The sequence below is a fragment of the Onychomys torridus genome, chromosome 9 (genome assembly GCF_903995425.1).
Source record: "Onychomys torridus chromosome 9, mOncTor1.1, whole genome shotgun sequence".
Classification (NCBI taxonomy): Eukaryota; Metazoa; Chordata; class Mammalia; order Rodentia; family Cricetidae; genus Onychomys; species Onychomys torridus.
The window spans coordinates 40,775,239-40,794,400 of record NC_050451.1 but is presented as its reverse complement, the minus strand read 5'-3'; the positions used below and the strand labels follow the sequence as shown (position 1 = coordinate 40,794,400).

Genomic DNA, 19,162 nt, shown 5'->3' with positions numbered 1-19,162 from the left:
CAACTTGAAAATGCCACAGGTGTGGGCAAATGGTTCTTAGTGGAGCCTTTTGCTTAGATCTCTTCGGTAGAATTTCTCAGTTTCTACTGAACAGGAAGGTTTCTAGGAAGTTTGTTAAAACTGCAGATTCTCAGGTCACAAGATTGCACTTCCCTAGGTCTGCAGTTAGACCCAGACCGTGAGTAGGTGTTTCTGATGTGAAGTTCAGAGGGTCATACTTTGAGACTTAGAATTTTAAATACCCCATGTAATTTTACTTGGTGCTGAGGTTAATGGTGTCTAGGCTGGCTTCCTAATGATTCTGTGCTTCTTTCTAACCCCCACTCCGTGTGTGTGTGTGTGTGTGTGTGTGTGTGTGTGTGTGTGTGTGTGTGTATGTGTGCTTGTGTGTGTGTGTATGTGTGTGTATATGTGTACTTGTGTGTGTGTGCTTGTGTATGTGTATGTGTGTGTTTGTGTATGTATGTGTGCTTGTGTATGTATGAGTGTGTGTTTGTGTATGTGTGTGTATGTGTTTGTGTGTATGTATGTGTGTATGTGTGTTTGTGTGCTTGTGTGTATGTGTGCTTGTGTGTATGTGTGTGTGTATATGTGCTTGTGTGTATATATGTGTGTATGTGTTTGTTTGTGTATGTGTGTGTATGTGTGCTTGTGTGTGTATGTGTGAATGTGTGCTTGTGTGTATGTGCTTGTATGTGTATGTGTGTGTGTATGTGTGTGTATGTGCTTGTGTGTGTATGTGTGTGTATGTGTTTGTGTATGTGTGTGTGTATGTGTGCTTGTGTGTATGTATGTGTGTGTATGTGCTTGTGTATGTATGTGTGTGTGTATGTGTGCTTGTGTGTGTATGTGCTTGTGTGTGTATGTGTGTGTGTATGTGTGCTTGTGTGTGTATGTGTGTGTATGTGCTTGTGTGTGTATGTGTGCTTGTGTGTGTATGTGTATGTGCTTGTGTGTGTATGTGTATGTGCTTGTGTGTGTATGTGTGCTTGTGTGTGTGTATGTGTATGTGTGTGTGTGTGTGTGTGTGTGTGTGTGCTTGTGTGTGTGTATGTGTGTATGTGAATACTGCACAGTCACCTATCGAGGCTAGCATTGCTGTTGGTTGTCTGTTTCTCTCAGCCTTATTCCATTGAAGTGGGGTCTCACTGAATCTGGAGCCCACTGTTTTTTGGTTGGGCTGATGGCCAAGAAGATCCGGTGGTTCTCCTGTCTTCCCTACACTGACCCCCCCCACACACACACACACACCAGCACTAGGGTTACCTGGCTTTTTGTGAAGGTCTGGGGATCTGAACCCAGGCCCTCATGTTTGTGCAGCGGGCTCTCCCACCCACTGAGTCGTCTCCTCAGCCTCTCCTCCCTTTTCAAGCAGCTTCTTCAATGTCTGAAGTGAACCAGAAGCCCCCGGAGGCAGATGTTGCTGTATTCCATGCCTTCCTGAGACAGCAGGCTTCGCTCCTTGCCCAGTATCCTCTGCTCCTGCTGCAGCAGGCAGCCAGCCAGCCTGCAGAGTCACCCGTTTGCTGCCAGGCCCCCCTGCTCACCCAGCGATGGCACCTCCAGTTCACACTACGATGGATTAATAAACCCCAGACCTTGAAGGACCAGCAAAGGTAAGACCCATGACCCCAGCTCTGGTAGGCCTTTCCGAGAACAAGAAAGGACAGACTAGAATTGTCATGGAGAGGGGTTCAGGCATAGAATTGCAGGAGTTGATTCCCATTGGCTTTCTTTCCCTGACTTCCTCTTTCTTCCTACTTTTTTTTTTCTCCCTCTCTAGCTTGTCTCTGGCAATTTCCTCCCCAACCGCTGTGGCCTTATCCCCTAATGGGCAAAGAGCAGCTGTGGGCACTGCCAGTGGGACAATTTACCTGGTGGACTTGAGAACCTGGCAGGTATGATGCGGAAGGCAGGACAGAGTGACTATCAGGAAACCCTCACATACTGCCCTGAAGGTCTAGGCAAGCCAAGCACATCCTTAGAACCCTGGTTGATTCAGCAACATTGTTCAACTCAGTTCACATTAGACACCCTGGTCAAAGGATCGGTCAACAGCTGGGTGTGGTGGTTCACACCTGTAATCCTAGCGTCTGGGAGACTGGGGCAGGGGGACTGAGCTCAACGCCAGCCTGGGCTGTCTGTTCAGTTCAGCGCCTGCAGGGATTGCCTAGAACAAAAGGGAACTCAGCAGTGGATGTGGCTGTGCAGCATTGCTGTCCAGCTTCTGTTCAAGGCATGTTACTTAGTGTTTTGAGGCGCACAGGGCTCCGACTTGGAGCCCAGTTGTTCACATAATAGGGTCTATGTGAGCTGTGTAGACAGAGGGAGGACCTTGGGTGGAAAAAGACAGGCCTTCTGGCTTGCACACGGAGCCTCAACAAAGACGCAGGTGAGAAGGGTCCTGTAAATTGCTCTGAATGACGGCAGCAGCAGGTAATACTGGACTGGAGAGAGGAGACACAGCCACATGCTTTCTCTTCTTATCCACATCACCCCCTCACCCCAGTGTACATGCATTTATGTAATACCTGAAAAATCTGTCGTTTAGGGCCTTGATTATGAGGTACACTTGAACCTGTGTTTGGGCTGGGAATGTAGACGGCCAAGGACTTAAGCCCTTTTTTGCCTTGGCCTCCTTTTTATGGCTGGGGCCGGGAATGGGTTGGTTATGGAGGATTGAGGGACTCACCTGAGCCACGCTTCCCAACTGGCCGTTACAGGAGGAGAAGGCGCTGGTGAGCGGCTGTGATGGGATTTCCTCTTTCACATTCCTCTCGGACAGTGCTCTCTTCCTTACTACCTTCGACGGGCTCTTGGAGCTTTGGGACCTGCAGCATGGTTGCTGGTAAGTGGTTCCCTTCTGTTTCTGAGTGAGAAGCCCCGAGAGAAAGGAGTGAGGAGGGAGCCTAATTGCCAAATGACCCCAGGACCCCTGACTTTGTCTTCCTGGGACAGGGTGTTCCAGACCAAGGCCCACCAGTACCAAATCACTGGCTGCTGCCTAAGCCCAGACCGATGCCTGCTAGCCACTGTGTGTTTGGGAGGATACCTAAAGGTAACAAAAAGTGTCCCTAAACCATGAGTCAAATCTGGTCTGTTGGGGCTGGAGAGATGGCTCAGCAGTTAAGAGCACTGTCTGCTCTTCCAGAGGTTCTGAGTTCAATTCCCAGCAACTACATGGTGGTTCACAACCATCTGTAATGAGATCTAGTGCCCTCTTCTGGCCTGTAAGCATACATGCAGACAGAATACTGTATACATAATAAATAAATAAATAAATAAATATATTTTTTTTTTTATAAAAAAAAAAACAACCCTGATCTGTTGCTCAACATGGCAGAACTGCTGACTGCCTATCCTAGGGAAGCTTTACTGAGGCAGGGGACTAGCTAAGGTAGCCCTCAGGAGCTCTGGGGCTGAAAAGCTCCACCATTTGTGTCCAGCACCCCAATTCCTCTTCTCTTTCTTCTCCAGCTCTGGGACACAGTCCGTGGACAGCTGGCCTTCCAGCACACCTGTGCCAGACCCCTGAACTGCATTGCCTTCCACCCAGAGGGGCAGGTGGTAGCCACCGGCAGCTGGGCTGGCAGCATTACCTTCTTCAGGGCAGATGGACTCAGAGTCATCAAGGTGAGAAGGCCCTGTGTGGCTCTCGGGGACGACACGCAGGGCAGGAGTGAAAATGGAGGGTGACAGCAGTGTTCTGGGTCCCTTTGAGCCTGCGCTGAGAACAGGCTCTGTTGCTTCTGTTTCTAACATCCGCGTCTAGGAACTCGGGACCCCAGGAGCCTCTGTCCGCACTCTGGCATTCAGTGCCCCTGGGAAGTCTGTGGCTGTAGGCCGGATAGATGGGGCAGTGGAGCTGTGGGCCTGGCAGGAGGGTACGCGGCTGGCGGCCTTCCCCGCACACCGTGGCTGTGTTACTGCTCTTCTTTTCTTGCACGCTGGAGGCCGGTTCCTGACGGCTGGAGAAGATGGCAAGGTGAGCTTGCAGAGGGCCTGCGGTGGGTTCGGGGACAGAGTAGTAAAAGTAGGGATGCTGGGATCCTTTGTAGAGGATCCCGGGGCAGTTTGGATGGTGAGAGAGACTTTCTGCAGTCTTTTGAAGGGAGGTGTCATAGGGGATGGGGACCAGGCAGCAGAGATGAGTATCTTTAAACTCCTTTCTGGCATCCTAGGCTCAGTTATGGTCAGGATTTCTTGGCCGGCCCAGGGGTTGCCTGGGCTCTCTTCCTCTGTCTCCTGCACTCTCTGTGGCTCTCAACCCAGACGGTGACCAGGTGGCTGTTGGGTACCGAGAAGATGGCATTAAAATCTACAACATTTCTTCAGGTATCAGAGGGGGAGTGGATGGGTTTGAACCCTTGGAAAGAAAGAAGATGCCCACTACCTCCTCATACCTTTTCCCAATTGTGTGTCTTTCATGTACTCTTCCATTTTCTAGGTTCCCAGGAGACTCAGTGTCAGGTACTAAATGTGGCAGTGTCGGCACTGGTCTGGCTGAGTCCCAGTGTTTTGGTGAATGGTGCAGAAGACGGGTCCCTGCATGGCTGGATGCTCAAGGGACGCTCTCTGCATTCCCTGTGGCTGTTATCCCGACACCAGAAGCCTGTGCTTGGACTGGCCACCTCCCAGGAACTCTTGGCTTCCGCTTCAGGTACTACTGAACAGTGTTCTTGAATCATCTCTTTGAAATATGCTGGTGTCACCCTTCCGTTTCCAACTGTAACTACACATGCTCATCAAAGTCCATGCACATACGGTTCTTATTTACAACTTTTAAAATGCTTTTGAGTGTGTTCTTACATAATTATCTCTAGACTTGTTTCTAGAAAGAGTAGAGAAGAGGAGGAGGAGAGGAAGTGTAGAATGGCCTTGGTCCTCTGGAAGTGAGAGGTTTGAACCTCACAGGTGGTGAGGTGAAAACAACATTGAGGCCTTGAGAAGCGTGGCTTCTGCAGCAGCCTCTGTGAGAAGTGTGGTGGGAAATTACAGATACAGGGAGACACATCCCTGCCCCGAGTCTGCCAAGCAGGAGCTGGGGTGCAGGGCGCTCCCATGCTGTGTGCTTATGTAGTGTCCGAGCCTTGCCCAGGGCCTGGGCACCACATTCTGGTGACTCACCGTCCCACTTCCTTGGAGCTGTGTTCTTGGATGCTGTGCTCTGCTCCCGTGGTTCCCTTTGGCCTCCCAGGCCGGTCTCGCTTTGGTTTTCAGGAATCGCTTCCCTTTCTATTTCCAATACAGAGGATTTCACAGTGCGACTGTGGCCCAGGCAGCTGCTGACACAGCCATGTGAGGTAGACGACTTTCCCCGTGGTGCTGAACTCCGGGGACACCAGGGCCCAGTGTGTTGCTGTAGCTTCAGCCCTGATGGAGGCATTTTGGCCACTGCGGGCAGGGATCGGGTGAGCTGCACAAGGATGCAACCCTGGGGGTCCCACAGCCTCTTTTTTCTTTCTTTTTTTTTTTTTTTTAAATTTTTTAAAATTTTTAACCAGTCTGTTTCCCATTGCTTTCTCCTGCTTTTGATCTGCCAGATCTGCAGGTGGGTCTACCTGTGTGCCTTACACTTCTTCTTTTCTTTAAAACTTCCTGCTTGAAACCAGGTGTGATGGCACCCACCTTAACCTCCGTACTTAGAAGATGAAGGCAGGATCAGGAGGTCATTGATCATTCGTCCAGGGCCAGCTAGGACACATGAGACTTTGTCAAAAACAAAACAGCCACCCTGTCTGAAATGGCTTCGGCATGGCTGTGGTCTGTGTCCTGATGGGTCCCTGTCCTTGCCTACCCAGAATCTCCTCTGCTGGGACGTGAAGAGAGCCCAAGCCCCTCTTCTGATTCACTCCTTCTCTTCCTGTCACCGTGACTGGGTCACTGGTTGTGCATGGACCAAAGACAACCTACTGGTGAGTGAAGGGATGGGGAAGAATACGCGGAGCCCAGCAAGGAACTTGGAGGAAAGCAATCTCCATTGCAGACTCTTTCTAGCATAATAGTTAATTAATAGTAGTTTAGTAATTAATAATAGTTTTGCTAACATTTTCTGGGTACATAGTTTATGCTGGGTTTGAGATCAGTATTACTTATTACCATAATTAATCTTTACAATACCCTGTAAAGGCTGGGTGGTAGTCGTGGTGCATGTCTTTAATCCCAGCGCTTGGGAGGTAGAGACAGGCGGATCTCTGTAAGTTCAAGGCCAGCCTGGTCTACAAAGTGAGTTCCAGGACAGCCAGAGCTGTAACACAGAGAAACCCTGTCTTGAAAACACAAAAAAACAATAAACAATACCCTGTAAAGTGGACACTACGGTTATGTCTTCTTCACAGAAAGAAAATTGACCCCAGAAAAGCATTTTCAAGGTCCTGCCAGTGATAAAGCTGAGCGTTGCAATAAGCATTCTTTTTTGTTTTGATTCTTTACTTTTTTATGTGCATGTATGTATATGTGTGGATGGATATTGTGCCACGTTGTGTTCATGGAGGTCAAAAGACATCTTGCAGTAGTCAGTGCTCTTCACATATGGGTTCTAGGACTTGAACTTAGGTCGTCAGGCTTTGTAGCAAGTGCCTGTTCCCACTGAGCCAATAGATGTGCTGATAGGAAAGCCCTCTGCCTTTTTGGTGTTGGATCTTGAACCCGAGGCATCTCGAATACTAGGCAGGTACTCTACCATGTAGCCACATGCCTCTAGCCTGTGCCTTTTTTATTTTAAGATTTAATTTTTATTTTTTAAATATGTACGTATCTGTGTGTGGGTTTGTGCATGTGAGTGCCGTGCCTTTGGAGGCCCGAAGAGGATGGTGGATCCGCTGAATCCAGAGTTACACGCTGTTGTGAGCTACCTGATGTGGGTGCTGAGGAGCAAATTGTTGTCTTTTAGAACAGAGCAGTTTTGCAATTGGAGCCATCTCCAGCCCCAAAGTCCATGTTCCTAACAAGAACACAGTACTGTCTCTCCAGCATTGGAATGCTTGAGAGTGAAAGATAGTGACTTATTAATCTCAGATTATTTTAATAAATTAACAAATCTCAGATTATTTTCTCAGTATTTGTGAAGTATATTTCCCTATGTAGAGTTCTAATGTTGTTTTTTTTAAGATATAATTTATTCTATGTTCATTGGTGTTTTGTCTGGATGAGAGGGTCAGAAGTCCTAGAACTTGAGTTGAGACAGATGTGAGCTGCCATGTGGGTGCTGGGAATTGAACCCAAGTCCTTTAGAAGAGCAGACCATGCTCTTAACCACTGAGCCATCTCTCTGGCCCTTCTTATATTGTCTTTAAAAAAAAGAGAGAGATAAGAAAGGACCCACACGTGGTGTTGCATGCCTTTAATCCTAGCGTGGTGAGTTCCAGGCCAGCCAGAGCTACACAGTGAGACCCCGTCTCAAAGCCCTCAAATGAAATGCTAGAGGAATGCTGATGATCTTTCTCCTTTCACTTCTGACTACAGGTCTCCTGCTCTAGTGACGGCTCTGTGGGACTCTGGAATCCAGAGTCAGGACAGCAACTTGGTCAGTTCCTGGGTCACCAGAGTGCCGTGAGCACCGTGGTTGCTGTGGTAAGGCAATGGGAAGGCCAGGAGAATCTGGGAGACTGGATGCATTAGGTGTCCAGTCTCAAAGGCAAATAGCAAAAGTGTGATACTTAGGACTGTACTACAGTCTTGAGTCTGGTGGGTGATACGATGGGTGGCACATAAAAACACGTCCTCTTAGTATTGTGAGTTTCTGGCAAGATTGCAGCCCTGAGCCACTCAGCTCCACAGTTCTCAACTCCACATCTTTTACATCCTCCAAGTCCCTGATGTTTACCTACCCCTCTCTGGAGGGAGTTAGGGTCTTGGCCAGATGTTTTCTCAGTTCTTGGTGTCTTAATCAGGAATTAACTAAAAGCACACAGAGAATGGGCTGGAGAGATGGCTCAGCAGCTGAGATCAACACTTGCTAAAGACTTCCTGAAGTCAATTCTCATGTCGCTGCCTGTGTCTCCAGCTCCATAGAGATCTGAAGCTTCTGCCCTCCTTGGGCACATGCCTACACACACACACACACACACACACACACACCACATTTAAATTTAAAAAAAAATTTTAAAGCACGCACAGATTATGAGGGCATAGAGATAATTTTATTTAAAGCAAAACAATGGTACAATAGCCTGTCAACAAGGACAGTGGGCCCCGTAAGTGAAAGAATACTCAGGGCCCCAGCTTATTGGTTAGGGCTTCTTGGATGAGGTCTGCAGGAAGGAGGATTTTGGTTACTGGGGGTTACTAGGGGTATAGGGTATAGTTTGTGTGGTTCTCCATTTCTGATGACAGACTTGAATTAAATAAGCTTTTTGCTCTCTGCACATGTCTTCTACCACAGTACATCTTTGAATTATATGTATACCAAACAGGGACACAGTTTGCGTTACTGCACATGCATCTAAAACCAGTTCTGGCCAGATCAGACCCCCGCCCCCACCCTCATGCCCAGAGGGAAGATAGGATATGATTGGTTGGAAATCTGTCCATGTTTGATGCATGTTAGGGGGAAGAGAATTTTATTCCATTGTCCAAAGGTAGGAATGTGTGCAGCTCTATGCAGGTGGGGGACTAAGGTTGCTGATGTGTTGTTTAGAGAGGGGGTTATGCATAGCACATGTAGGTCAGGGCCTCAGGCTGCCAGATGAGCTGTGTGTATATTCCAAACAAGTGCAGTTGTGTGTATACTCCAAACAAGTGCAGTTATGTGTATATTCCAAACAAGACAGTTGTGTGTATACTCCAAAAAAAGACAGTTGTGTGTATACTCCAAACAAGACAGTTGTGTGTATACTCCAAATAAGACAGTTGTGTGTATACTCCAAACAAGACAGTTTGTGTATACTCCAAACAAGACAGTTTGTGTATACTCCAAACAAGACAGTTGTGTGTATACTCCAAAAAAAGACAGTTGTGTGTATACTCCAAACAAGACAGTTGTGTGTATACTCCAAATAAGACAGTTGTGTGTATACTCCAAACAAGACAGTTTGTGTATACTCCAAACAAGACAGTTGTGTGTATACTCCAAACAAGACAGTTGTGTGTATACTCCAAACAAGACAGTTGTGTGTATACTCCAAACAAGACAGCTGTGTGTATACTCCAAACAAGACAGTTGTGTGTATACTCCAAACAAGCGCAGTTGTGTGTATACTCCAAACAAGCGCAGTTGTGTGTATATTCCAAACAAGTGCAGTTGTGTGTATACTCCAAACAAGCTTAGTTATGTGTATATTCCAAACAAGACAGTTGTGTATATACTCCAAACAAGACAGTTGTGTGTATATTCCAAACAAGTGCAGTTGTGTGTATACTCCAAACAAGACAGTTGTGTGTATACTCCAAATAAGACAGTTGTGTGTATACTCCAAACAAGACAGTTTGTGTATACTCCAAACAAGACAGTTTGTGTATACTCCAAACAAGACAGTTGTGTGTATACTCCAAACAAGACAGTTGTGTGTATACTCCAAACAAGCGCAGTTGTGTGTATACTCCAAACAAGTGCAGTTGTGTGTATACTCCAAACAAGTGCAGTTGTGTTTATACTCCAAACAAGCGCAGTCCAAGACTGCTAACCTCCTCTCTTTGCTTGCGTGCCTCTTTTCCTGTGACCCATTCACTGTGGCTGTCCTCTCATACTGTAATCCGGGGACAGGAGGAACACATAGTATCTGTGAGCCGGGATGGGACCTTGAAAGTGTGGGACCGCCAGGGCGTGGAGCTGACCAGCATCCCTGCTCACTCAGGACCCATCAGCCAATGTGCAGCCGCCCTGGAGCCCCGCCCAGGTATTGAACTGTTGGCCCTTCCCCTTCGCTGCTACCTCATCCTTTTTTGTCTCCTCCTCCTCCTTCTCCTCTTCTTTTTCAGTAGTAGAGAGTAAACCTAGGGCCCGGTGCTTGCTGCACGAGCACTCGGTTTCAAGCCTTTGCCTCTGGGCCTGGCCGTTCCGTCTGAGTTGTTTTCCCTGACTTTTCAGCTGGACAGCCTGGTTCGGAGCTTCTGGTGGTGACTGTTGGATTGGATGGGGCCACAAAGTTGTGGCATCCCCTCTTGGTGAGTTCTCTGCAAGAACTGGGGTAGGGAAGGGATAGAGAAGGTACGCAGGACAACCTCTGCAACCCCCTTTCTCCTAGGTGTGCCAAATACGCACCCTCCAGGGACACAGCGGTCCAGTCACAGCAGCTGCTGCGTCCGAGGCCTCAGGCCTCCTGCTGACCTCAGATAACAGCTCTGTCCAGCTCTGGCAGATCCCTAAGGAAGCAGGCGAGTGAGGGGAGGGGGAGGTAGCATGAAAGAAGACTGGAACAAAGGATGCCAAGGTCCCCGATACCTCTTTATCTCCCTAGCCTGGATGTTTCTTTCTGAGACAAGGTTTCACTTTGTAGTCTGGGCTGGCCTGGAACTTTAGACCAGGCTGGCCTTGGATTCAGAGAGATCCACCTGCCTGTATCCCCAGTGACAGGATTAAAGGCGTGCCCTGCTAATCCCAGCTCAGTATCAGAGCTCTTAATCTATGTACCCCTTCCTTTCTTCACCAGATGATGCACACAAACCCAGGAGTTCTGTGGTCATCACTGCCGTGGCATGGGCACCAGATGGTTCTCTGGCGGTGTCTGGAAACGAAGCTGGGGAGCTGATACTGTGGCAGGAAGCCAGAGCCGTGGCTACAGCCCAGGTTGTCTAAGTCTGTGTGAATTCCGTCCACCTGCGTGTTTAGTGGGACTTCCTTGGGTTAGAGTTTTGCTTGCATGTCTGAGAGGGGAGAGGTTTGTGCTTTTTCCTCAAAGGTACTGAACTGAACTTGCTTCACACACAGGCTCCGGGCCGCGTCAGTGACCTGATCTGGTTCTCGGCACATTCATTCTGTGTTCTCAGTGCTAATGAGACAGTCAGCGAGTGGCAGGTGGAACTGATGGGAGGCTCAACGTCCAGAAACCCCAGGTGAAACGAGGCAGCTGCTGATGGGGGAAATCGAGCTACGTATACCTAGGATGTTGTTATGACCTGTCTGTGCTTCTGGGTGAGGCTGGTGGGATGTCAGCTGCCCCTGGCTTTATGAGTTGTTTTCAGACGACCTTTATGGATCTTTGTGGATCTGTGTGATGAGGAACTGGCCATGTGGGACAGCTAAGTCGTTTTGCTTTATGCTGCTTTCTTTGTGAGTGGTACCCATGGAAGTGAGGAGTCTGGGGAGGTTCGCCAAAGTAGTGCCTTCCTTTGTGTATGTCTTTAGAGTCTTCAGCTGTGTGCAGAGGTCAGAGAACAACCTGAGGGTGTTGGCTCTCCTGCCAACATGTGGGTTCTGGGAATCAGACTAAGGTCATCAGGCTCATTGGCCAATGTCTTCACCCACTGAGCCCCGGTCTTGTCAGTTTAAATGAGTGATTCTTTTTTATTTGGGTTTTTGGTTTTTTGAGACAGGGTTTCTCTGTGTAACAGCCCTGGCTGTCCTGGAACTCGCTGTGTAGACCAGGCTGGCCTCACAGAGATCTGCCTGCTTCTGCCTCTCAAGTACTGGGATTAAAGGCGTGTGCCACCACCGCCCAGCTAAATGAGTAATTCTTTTTTTTTTTTTTTTTTAAGCTGAGGATCGAACCCAGGGCCCTGTACTTGCTAGGCAAGCGCTCTACCACTGAGCTAAATCCCCAATTCTTAAATGCCTACTTGGTGTCAAGTTCTCCACCAGAGAGTGTGGTACACATGAATTGTTTTTCTGTTCTTCTTTATTACTTTTTTTGAGGCAGGGTCTTGTTATATTGCTCAGGCTAGCAGTTCAGACTCCTTCCCACTGAGCCTCCTGAGTGGCTAGAATTAGAGGTGTGTGGCGCCAAACCCAGCTGAATTTTTAAGCTCATAGGTCTGAAAAATTTGAGAAATGTTAGCAAAGAGATGGTCTTTAGAATTAGACATTAAAAAAAAAAAAATGAAGAATTTTCTGGGACAGTAAGGGAAGGAAATGGTATTCCAGAAAAGCAAATAGTGTTAACACAACCCAGAAAAGTGAGTAGTGTTAACAAAATTTATGCATGGGAGTTCTCAGAGTATTCTGGTTTTTTGTTTGTTTGTTTGTTTGTTTGTTTGTTTGTTTTCCAGAGCTGAGGATCAAACCCAGGGCCTTGCGCTCTACCACTGAGCTAAATCCCCAACCCCCTAGTGTTTTGTTTTGTTTTGTTTTTGTTTTTTAGTGTGTGTGTGTGTGTGTGTGTGTGTGTGTGTGTGTGTGTGTGTGTAGTGATAGGGTGTGCTTGTTCAGGGCACTCATGTGGAGGTCAGAAGACAATTCCTGGAGTCAGTTCTTTCCTTTCTTTCCTGCACTTTGTGCCTACCTGATGAGCTGTCTTTCTGGCCCTACTTGGAGTGTGGGGCCAGAATTCTGGGTGTAGCCAGGACCTTGGGTTCCTAGGGGGAATGGGGAAGGTGGTAGCCAAGAAGAAGTTAGATGATGGTGGGGAAGTCCTTTAATTCCAGCACTCAGGAGCAGATCTCTTTGAGTTCAGGACCAACCTGGGCTACATGGAGAGTTCCATGCCCAATAGCAAGATTAGTACATTTAGAGACCTGCCCAGAACTATGGACTTTGATGGATTAAGTCTTTGCTTTCATTTTTGGCTGGTGGTGCTGTTTACATGCTGAGTGTTATGGCCTGAATAGTACTTCCATCATGGAGTCAGTAGTGTTAAGGTTTGGAGGCCTACGAAAGTCTGGGGCCCTGTTACAGAAGGAAGTATCTACAGAGCTTATTGATGGAAACAAAAGACAGCAGTGTTATCAAGTAAGGGAGCGTGATGGTGGATGTTGCTCTAAGACAGACAGGTGCTGGGAAGATAGCCCCATGCTAGAGTGCTTGTCTGAGTCCTGCCAGAGGCTCTGGATCTCATCCCCAGTGCAGCAAAAGCAAGCAAGCATGCACCCAGTGGTTAGGAACAGGACATGTGGTGTACGTCGGTCATGTGTTTTATACTTCATTCACGAGAAGTGCATGGGGACACGTCTGAGAGAAGTTAGCTAAGGAAGTGTTTGTGTGTGTCTTTTGAGCTACAGTCTTCACATGAAGCAAGTTCTACAGGAGGACTTGGGAGTCTTGACTGGTCTGGTTCTGGCCCCTGATGGCCAGTCTCTCATCTTAATGAAAGAGAATGTGGAATTACTACAGATGAAGCCTGGGTGTACTCCATCTAGGATCTGGTAAGATACAAAATGCAAAACCTCTTGGGCTGAAAATAGGAAAAGCGGTTTAGTGGTTACCCCGATATTGAGTCGAACTCAGGGTATAGCACCGGGGTCTTTGAAAGAGGTGGTCTTGGGCTCAGTCTTTTACTTTCTTATAAAACAGCAGGAAGTATGGAGTACACTCTTCAATTCTGTGCACCAGCAAGGAGTACGGTGTGTTTTACCTGCAGCAGGAGGACTCTGATTATCTTTCTTTCTTGGTGAGTCCTGTTTGGATGTGTTACACCAAACATTTGTCTAGAGTCTAGACTCTGGAACCAATGCATTTAAACCCTGGAACCCATCATGGAGGAGAGAGGGAAGGGAAAGGCAGGTGACTCCAATCCTCTCATTTCCCTTCCCTGGAGCAACTCTGTTTGAAATCACTGGATGCTGAGTTCCCATGTAAGATTTCCCTGTGCCAAAAAAGGTTGCAGAATTTTTAGAACCAGGGACTTAGGAGGGCTTTTGTTGCTGTTTTCCTCTCTGCCCCTCTCCCTCTTCTTCCTTCCCCCCTCTCCTCTCCACTCCCCTTTCCCCTCTTCTTCTCCCCTCTCCACTCCCCTCCCCTCCCCTTTTCCTTTCCTTTCGTTTTGAGATAGGGTCTCACTATGTAGCCGTGACTGACCTGGAGCTCACAGGCATCTGCTTGCCTCCTGAGTGCTGGGAGGTGTGTTTGTGTGTGTGTGTGTGTGTGTGTGTGTGTGTGTGTGCGTGCGCGCGCGCGCGACTGTTGGTTCAGGCCCTTGTATGGCAAAGTGTGTGTGTGGAAGTCAGAAAACAACTTGGTGGGTTGGTTCTCTCTTTCTACCATGTGGGCTCTGGAGGTCAGACTCAGGTTGTCAGGCTTGGTGCCACCTGCTCCTACCTGCTGAGCCATCTCTCTGGCCTCCAGCTTCTCTCCCTCTCCCTCTCTTTCTTCCCCTCACCTCTCCTCCCTCCCTCCCTTCTTTCCTTCCTTCCTTTCTTTTTTGATTTTTTGAGACAGGCTTTCTCTGTGTAGCCCTGGGCTGTCTTGGGACTCACTCTATATAGAGAGCACATGGGCCTGGAAGTCAAAGATCTACCTGCCTCTGGTTCTCCAGTGCTGAGATTAAAGGTGTGTGCCACCACTGCCAGCCTGTCCGCCGGGTTTTTTAATTGTGATTTTTTTTACTGACTCTGTCAGTGTGAGCATCTGAGGGCAAGGGCTGCACTGTGTCTGTCATGCTGCCGTCCCCTCATTTTTACACTTACTGATTTTAGTATGTGAAAGCTAGATTCCATTCCCAAGTGTCCAGAGGTCTCTTGTTTCTGGAAAGTTTATGAAATCCTAGCCTGATACCTAATAAAGTAACCTACAAATCCTGTCTAGGAATCGGTGGTTCTGTTTCCAAACATGTATCTAATTAAAAGAAGTGTACATGTCCCCAAATGCCAGGCACAGGCAGGCCTGTGTCAGCCTGAGTCAATGTAGCCAAACCAATGGAAGCACCTGGACAAAGAGAGAAGACAGGTAACTTCAGTGTAGAACCGTGTGGCAGAAAAGCAGAACATGACATTGCGTGTTGACAAATGGGAAATGCATATATGTCATTGTTCTGCCAAAGGAGGCTAGACACAAACATGTCCACACTACAGAGACCTCACTCATGTGGAGTAGATCATGACACTAAAATCTGCTGCTAGCACTGGGGGTTCTTCTACCCACTGGGGATGGGTGTGATAACATCTTCACCTGGACGGCCTCAGGGATAGAGTCTTACACGCATCCATCCGATGCCTGGACTGGACTTGCTTTTAATGTCCTGAGCACATTAGAGCAGAACACTGTGGTTTTGTTCGTGGAGTTGTGTCCTGTGTGCTCAGACTGAACGAAGTTACCTAATCACCTGTCCTTTCACAGGAGCAGAAGGAGTCAGGAGAGTTTGGGGAGGCCCTGGACTTCGATCTGAACTTAAAGAATCCTAATGGGTCCCCAGTATCAATCACTCAGGCCAAACCTGAGTCTGGTTAGTGAGAGTGAGAAGCCCGGAGGAGCTCTGGGGTGGCTTAGGGGAGGCTGGTGGGCCCCTAAGGGCCTGCCTGAGACCTGGCTCTCTAACTTGACTCTTAAAATGGCAGCGTCATCATTTCTGTGCGCCACCTCTGATGGAATGCTGTGGAACGTAGCTGAGTGTACCCCAGACGGAGGATGGATTGTAGGTAACACCTGGCAGAAAGAAGCAAAAACACCTAAAACTCAGACTCCAGGGACAGATTCATCTGAGTCAGATTCCTACATGGAGGGCTGGCAGGAACCCAGACACTTGAAGGCACGTCAGGGTAAAAAGGTAAGCTTGGGGGAAGGGTCAGAGAGAGGGGGAAGTTCTCGATCTGCCGCAGCCGCCTTGGCTGCTTCCCTAAGTGGAGGTCTCCCTGAGAACTCACACTGTTCCCCTCCTCTCTGAGATTCACCGGGGCGCAGTCACAGCCCTCCATGTGCTTCCTGGATTGCTGGTGACTGCTTCGAAGGACAGAGATGTTAAGCTGTGGGAGAGACCCAGTATGCAGCTGGTAAGTGTGTGTGTGTGTGTGTGTGTGTGTGTGCGCGCGCGCACGCGCACACGCGCGCATGTGAGCTGGAAAACATTTAGGCTAAGGAGGGGCAAAAATGGAAGTTGGAAGGAGACCCCAGGCCGGTAGCTTCACCTCTCCCATTTCTGTTCCTTTGTTTTAGTTGGGTTTGTTCCGATGTGATGGGCCAGTGAGCTGCCTGGAACCTTGGCTGGGGCCCAACTCGACCCTGCAGCTTGCCGTGGGAGACACACAAGGAAACGTGTATTTCCTATCTTGGGAATGACAGTGCAGTACTCAGGCCAAAGATGATGTCACTTGTACCAGATGCTGCAAACCAGAAGACACCAGTGTCTACACTCTTAATAAGATCATAAAAATAAAATGTTGGAAGATCTTAAGTACAACCTTGATTGTGTTCTCTAGTGGATTTACATCAATGGGGAGGGATATGGATGTTCTTTTTTAATGTAGCATTCATTTTTATTAGAACTGCAAGATTATGAACCACCTCTTTCATAGGTAGGATAGAGTCCTGTGTCCCTTCCTCCTTAAGATCTAAACCCCCACGCCTGCCAGGAGGTCGAGTGAGTATCGTTGATCAGTACTGAGTATGAATAAACCTCTGCCAGGAGGTGGAGTGAGTATTGTTGACCAGTACTTAGTTAGAATAGACCTGAGGGACCTTGTTTTGTCATGAAAGGAAAGAGTAAGTTCAAGTCAATAGACTTAAGAGCATTTAGAAAATGGATAGACCCAGGGCACTTCTGGGTTCCTCTCACAGACACAGCCCTCTTCTCAGAACTAAATGGCCAGAGAGAGGAACCAAGGCACTGAAGGCAGAATGAGTCTTCGACTTTGCACTTGACTTACAAGCATTTATTGATAGACTAATCCACATTCTTGGAAGAAATCACAAACCTATTTCTCCCTCAGATTGAAGTTCATGGAGCTGGAGAGAAGGCCCCATGCATGGTTAAGGGCACTGGCCACTCTTACAGAGGACACAGGTTCCACTCTCAGTGCCTATATGGTAGCTCACAACTGGCAGTAACTCCAGTTCCAGGAACTCCACCACCCTCTTAGCTTCCGTAGGTAATGCATGCATGTGGTGCACAGACATACATTCAGTCAAAACATTCATACACGTAAAATAAAAACAAATCTTTTCTTAAAGTGTTCTTTTTTTTAATTAATTAGTTTTATTTCACGTGCATTGGTGTTCTGCTCTTGGTGTCAGATCCCCTGGAACTGGAGTTACAGACAGTTCTGAGCTTCCATGTGGGTGCTGGGAATTGAACCAGGGTCCTCGGGAAGAGCAGTCAGTGCTCTTAACCACTGAACCATCTCTCTAGCCCCTCTTAAAGTGTTCTTAAAAAAAAAAAAAAAAAAAAAAAAGCCAGGATAGCTGGGCGGTGGTGGCCTTTAATCCCAGCACTGGGGAGGCAGAGGTAGGTGGATCTCTATGAGTTTGAGGCCAGCCTGGTCTACAGAGTGAGTTCCAGGGCAGCCAGGGCTGTTACACAGAGAAACCCTGTCTCGAAAAACAAAAGAAAAACAAAAGAAAAACGAAGTTCATAAAGCTTATAACATGTTGACAAGTGGAACAATCATGTCCATGAATTTACATTGATTCTGATTTACAAAGCTCTAGCCTTGAACTCAGATCTGTCTGACTTCTCCCTCACCTCCTGAGTGCTGAGATTCAAGCTGTGCGCTACCATGCCCAGCTCTGTAACAGTTACTGAGAAGCATAGTGATATATGACCGTAGGCTGTACTTAGGCTGAGGAAGGAGAATTATTGTGAATTTGAGGTCATCCTGGCCTACATAGTGAGTTTTAAGACAGCCAGACGTATAGAGTGAGATCCTGTCTCAAAAATAAAGGGGCCAGTGAGATGACTCGGTGAGTAAGAGCACCTGATACCAACCTGAGTTTGATCTCAGAACCCACAGTAGGAGGAGAACTCCTGCAAACTGTCCTGTGACCCCTGCATGTGCGCCATAGTATGTATACATGTGTGTGTCTCCCTGTCCCCATAAGTAAGTAAATAAAGTGGGAAATAACAATTTAAAAAAATTCTCTGAACCTCATTATTTTTCTAAAATGCTATCTTATGAGTGAGAGAAAAACTCTACTTACCTCACAAACATCAAGTAACTGTTGGCACTAAAATTTTTCACCTGGTAATAACATACACAGTTACCACTCATTACTTAATAGATGTTAGCAAAGAAGTCATATGGTTATGCTAATGTTGAAGAGGGAGGGAATTTTTTTTTTTTTTTTTTGAGACACTATAAAGACTAAGCCTGGCTTCCAACTCAGAGATACGTTTGCCCCTGCCTCCTAAGTGTGGGGATTAAATGTGTAAACCACCATGCCTGGCTAAGAAATTTATTTCTTGTTTCTGAAAGGAGAGTCAGAAACAAAACCATGAATAATAGGTATATCCCCAAAGAACTTAGCTGTTGGTTACTTTTTAGTGGCATGGTATATATGTATATATTTTTGGCTTTCTGAGACAGGGTTGAACTTCCTACATAGCCGAGGATGACCCTGACCTCATGATCCCCTTGCCTTCATCCTACTAGACTCTGGGATTTATAGGTCCATTTGTTCTTTCATGATGCTGAAGTTTAGACTCAGGACCACATGCATGCTGGGTGGTACTTTACCATTGAGCTACACCTCTACCTAGCTTTTTTCCCTTCAAATCACTTTTTAAAAAAAAAAATTTAGATTTATTCATGTATATGAGTGTTTTGGGTGCATGTACATATATATGTGTATGCCTGGTGCCCACAAGGGTTAGAAGGTAGAGTTGGGTCCTGTGGTTGTGAGCTACCATGTAGGTTTTGGGAACTGAATCCTCTGTAAGGTCCTCTGTAAGAGCAACAAGTGCTCCTCACTGCTGATCCGTCCTTCACGCCGCTTTCTTCAGGCTGCTTAGGATTTACAGAACCGTTGCAAGAATGGTAAAGGTTGTTCTTGGATATCCTTCATCTGCTTCTTCTAACACTGACATCTCACTTAACATTTCTACAGTATTGTTAACTAAAATACGGATACTGGGTTTTGCCACTTTGAGACCCCACATTACATTTAATTGTGAGTTTTTCAGTTGTTTATAATCTGGATACTTCTGAAGAGTACTGACTCAGGGTTTTGTAGGCTGTGCCTTGATTTGATTTTGTCTGTTCCTGTCTTGTGAATAGATTGAAAGTGTGGGTTTTAGAGGAGATGTGTGTGTCTCCCTGCATCTTTTCAGAAGACAGAAGATGCCAATATGACTTGTTACTGGTGATGTCAACCTTCATCATTTTAAAAGATCTTTTGTTTGTTTTTTTGAGACAGGGTCTCACT

The 19,162-nt window shown here is 47.2% G+C and overlaps 1 protein-coding gene across 1 annotated transcript in view; it reads left to right on the top strand.

Moving 5' to 3' along the window:
* Tep1 (telomerase associated protein 1) overlaps positions 1-16,208 on the top strand; it is a 65,994-nt gene extending 49,786 nt beyond the window's left edge. The window contains 22 exon segments of the mRNA XM_036199024.1: positions 1,376-1,616; positions 1,784-1,898; positions 2,724-2,848; positions 2,959-3,058; positions 3,478-3,633; positions 3,773-3,985; positions 4,182-4,335; positions 4,448-4,660; positions 5,251-5,411; positions 5,802-5,915; positions 7,465-7,572; positions 9,704-9,836; positions 10,028-10,104; positions 10,185-10,314; positions 10,590-10,726; positions 10,868-10,992; positions 13,093-13,236; positions 13,385-13,481; positions 15,146-15,251; positions 15,364-15,572; positions 15,691-15,795; positions 15,959-16,208. Of these exon segments, the coding sequence (XP_036054917.1) occupies positions 1,376-1,616; positions 1,784-1,898; positions 2,724-2,848; positions 2,959-3,058; positions 3,478-3,633; positions 3,773-3,985; positions 4,182-4,335; positions 4,448-4,660; positions 5,251-5,411; positions 5,802-5,915; positions 7,465-7,572; positions 9,704-9,836; positions 10,028-10,104; positions 10,185-10,314; positions 10,590-10,726; positions 10,868-10,992; positions 13,093-13,236; positions 13,385-13,481; positions 15,146-15,251; positions 15,364-15,572; positions 15,691-15,795; positions 15,959-16,081 (3,086 nt within the window). The 3' untranslated portion in view covers positions 16,082-16,208.
* The last annotated feature ends 2,954 nt before the right edge of the window (positions 16,209-19,162 follow it).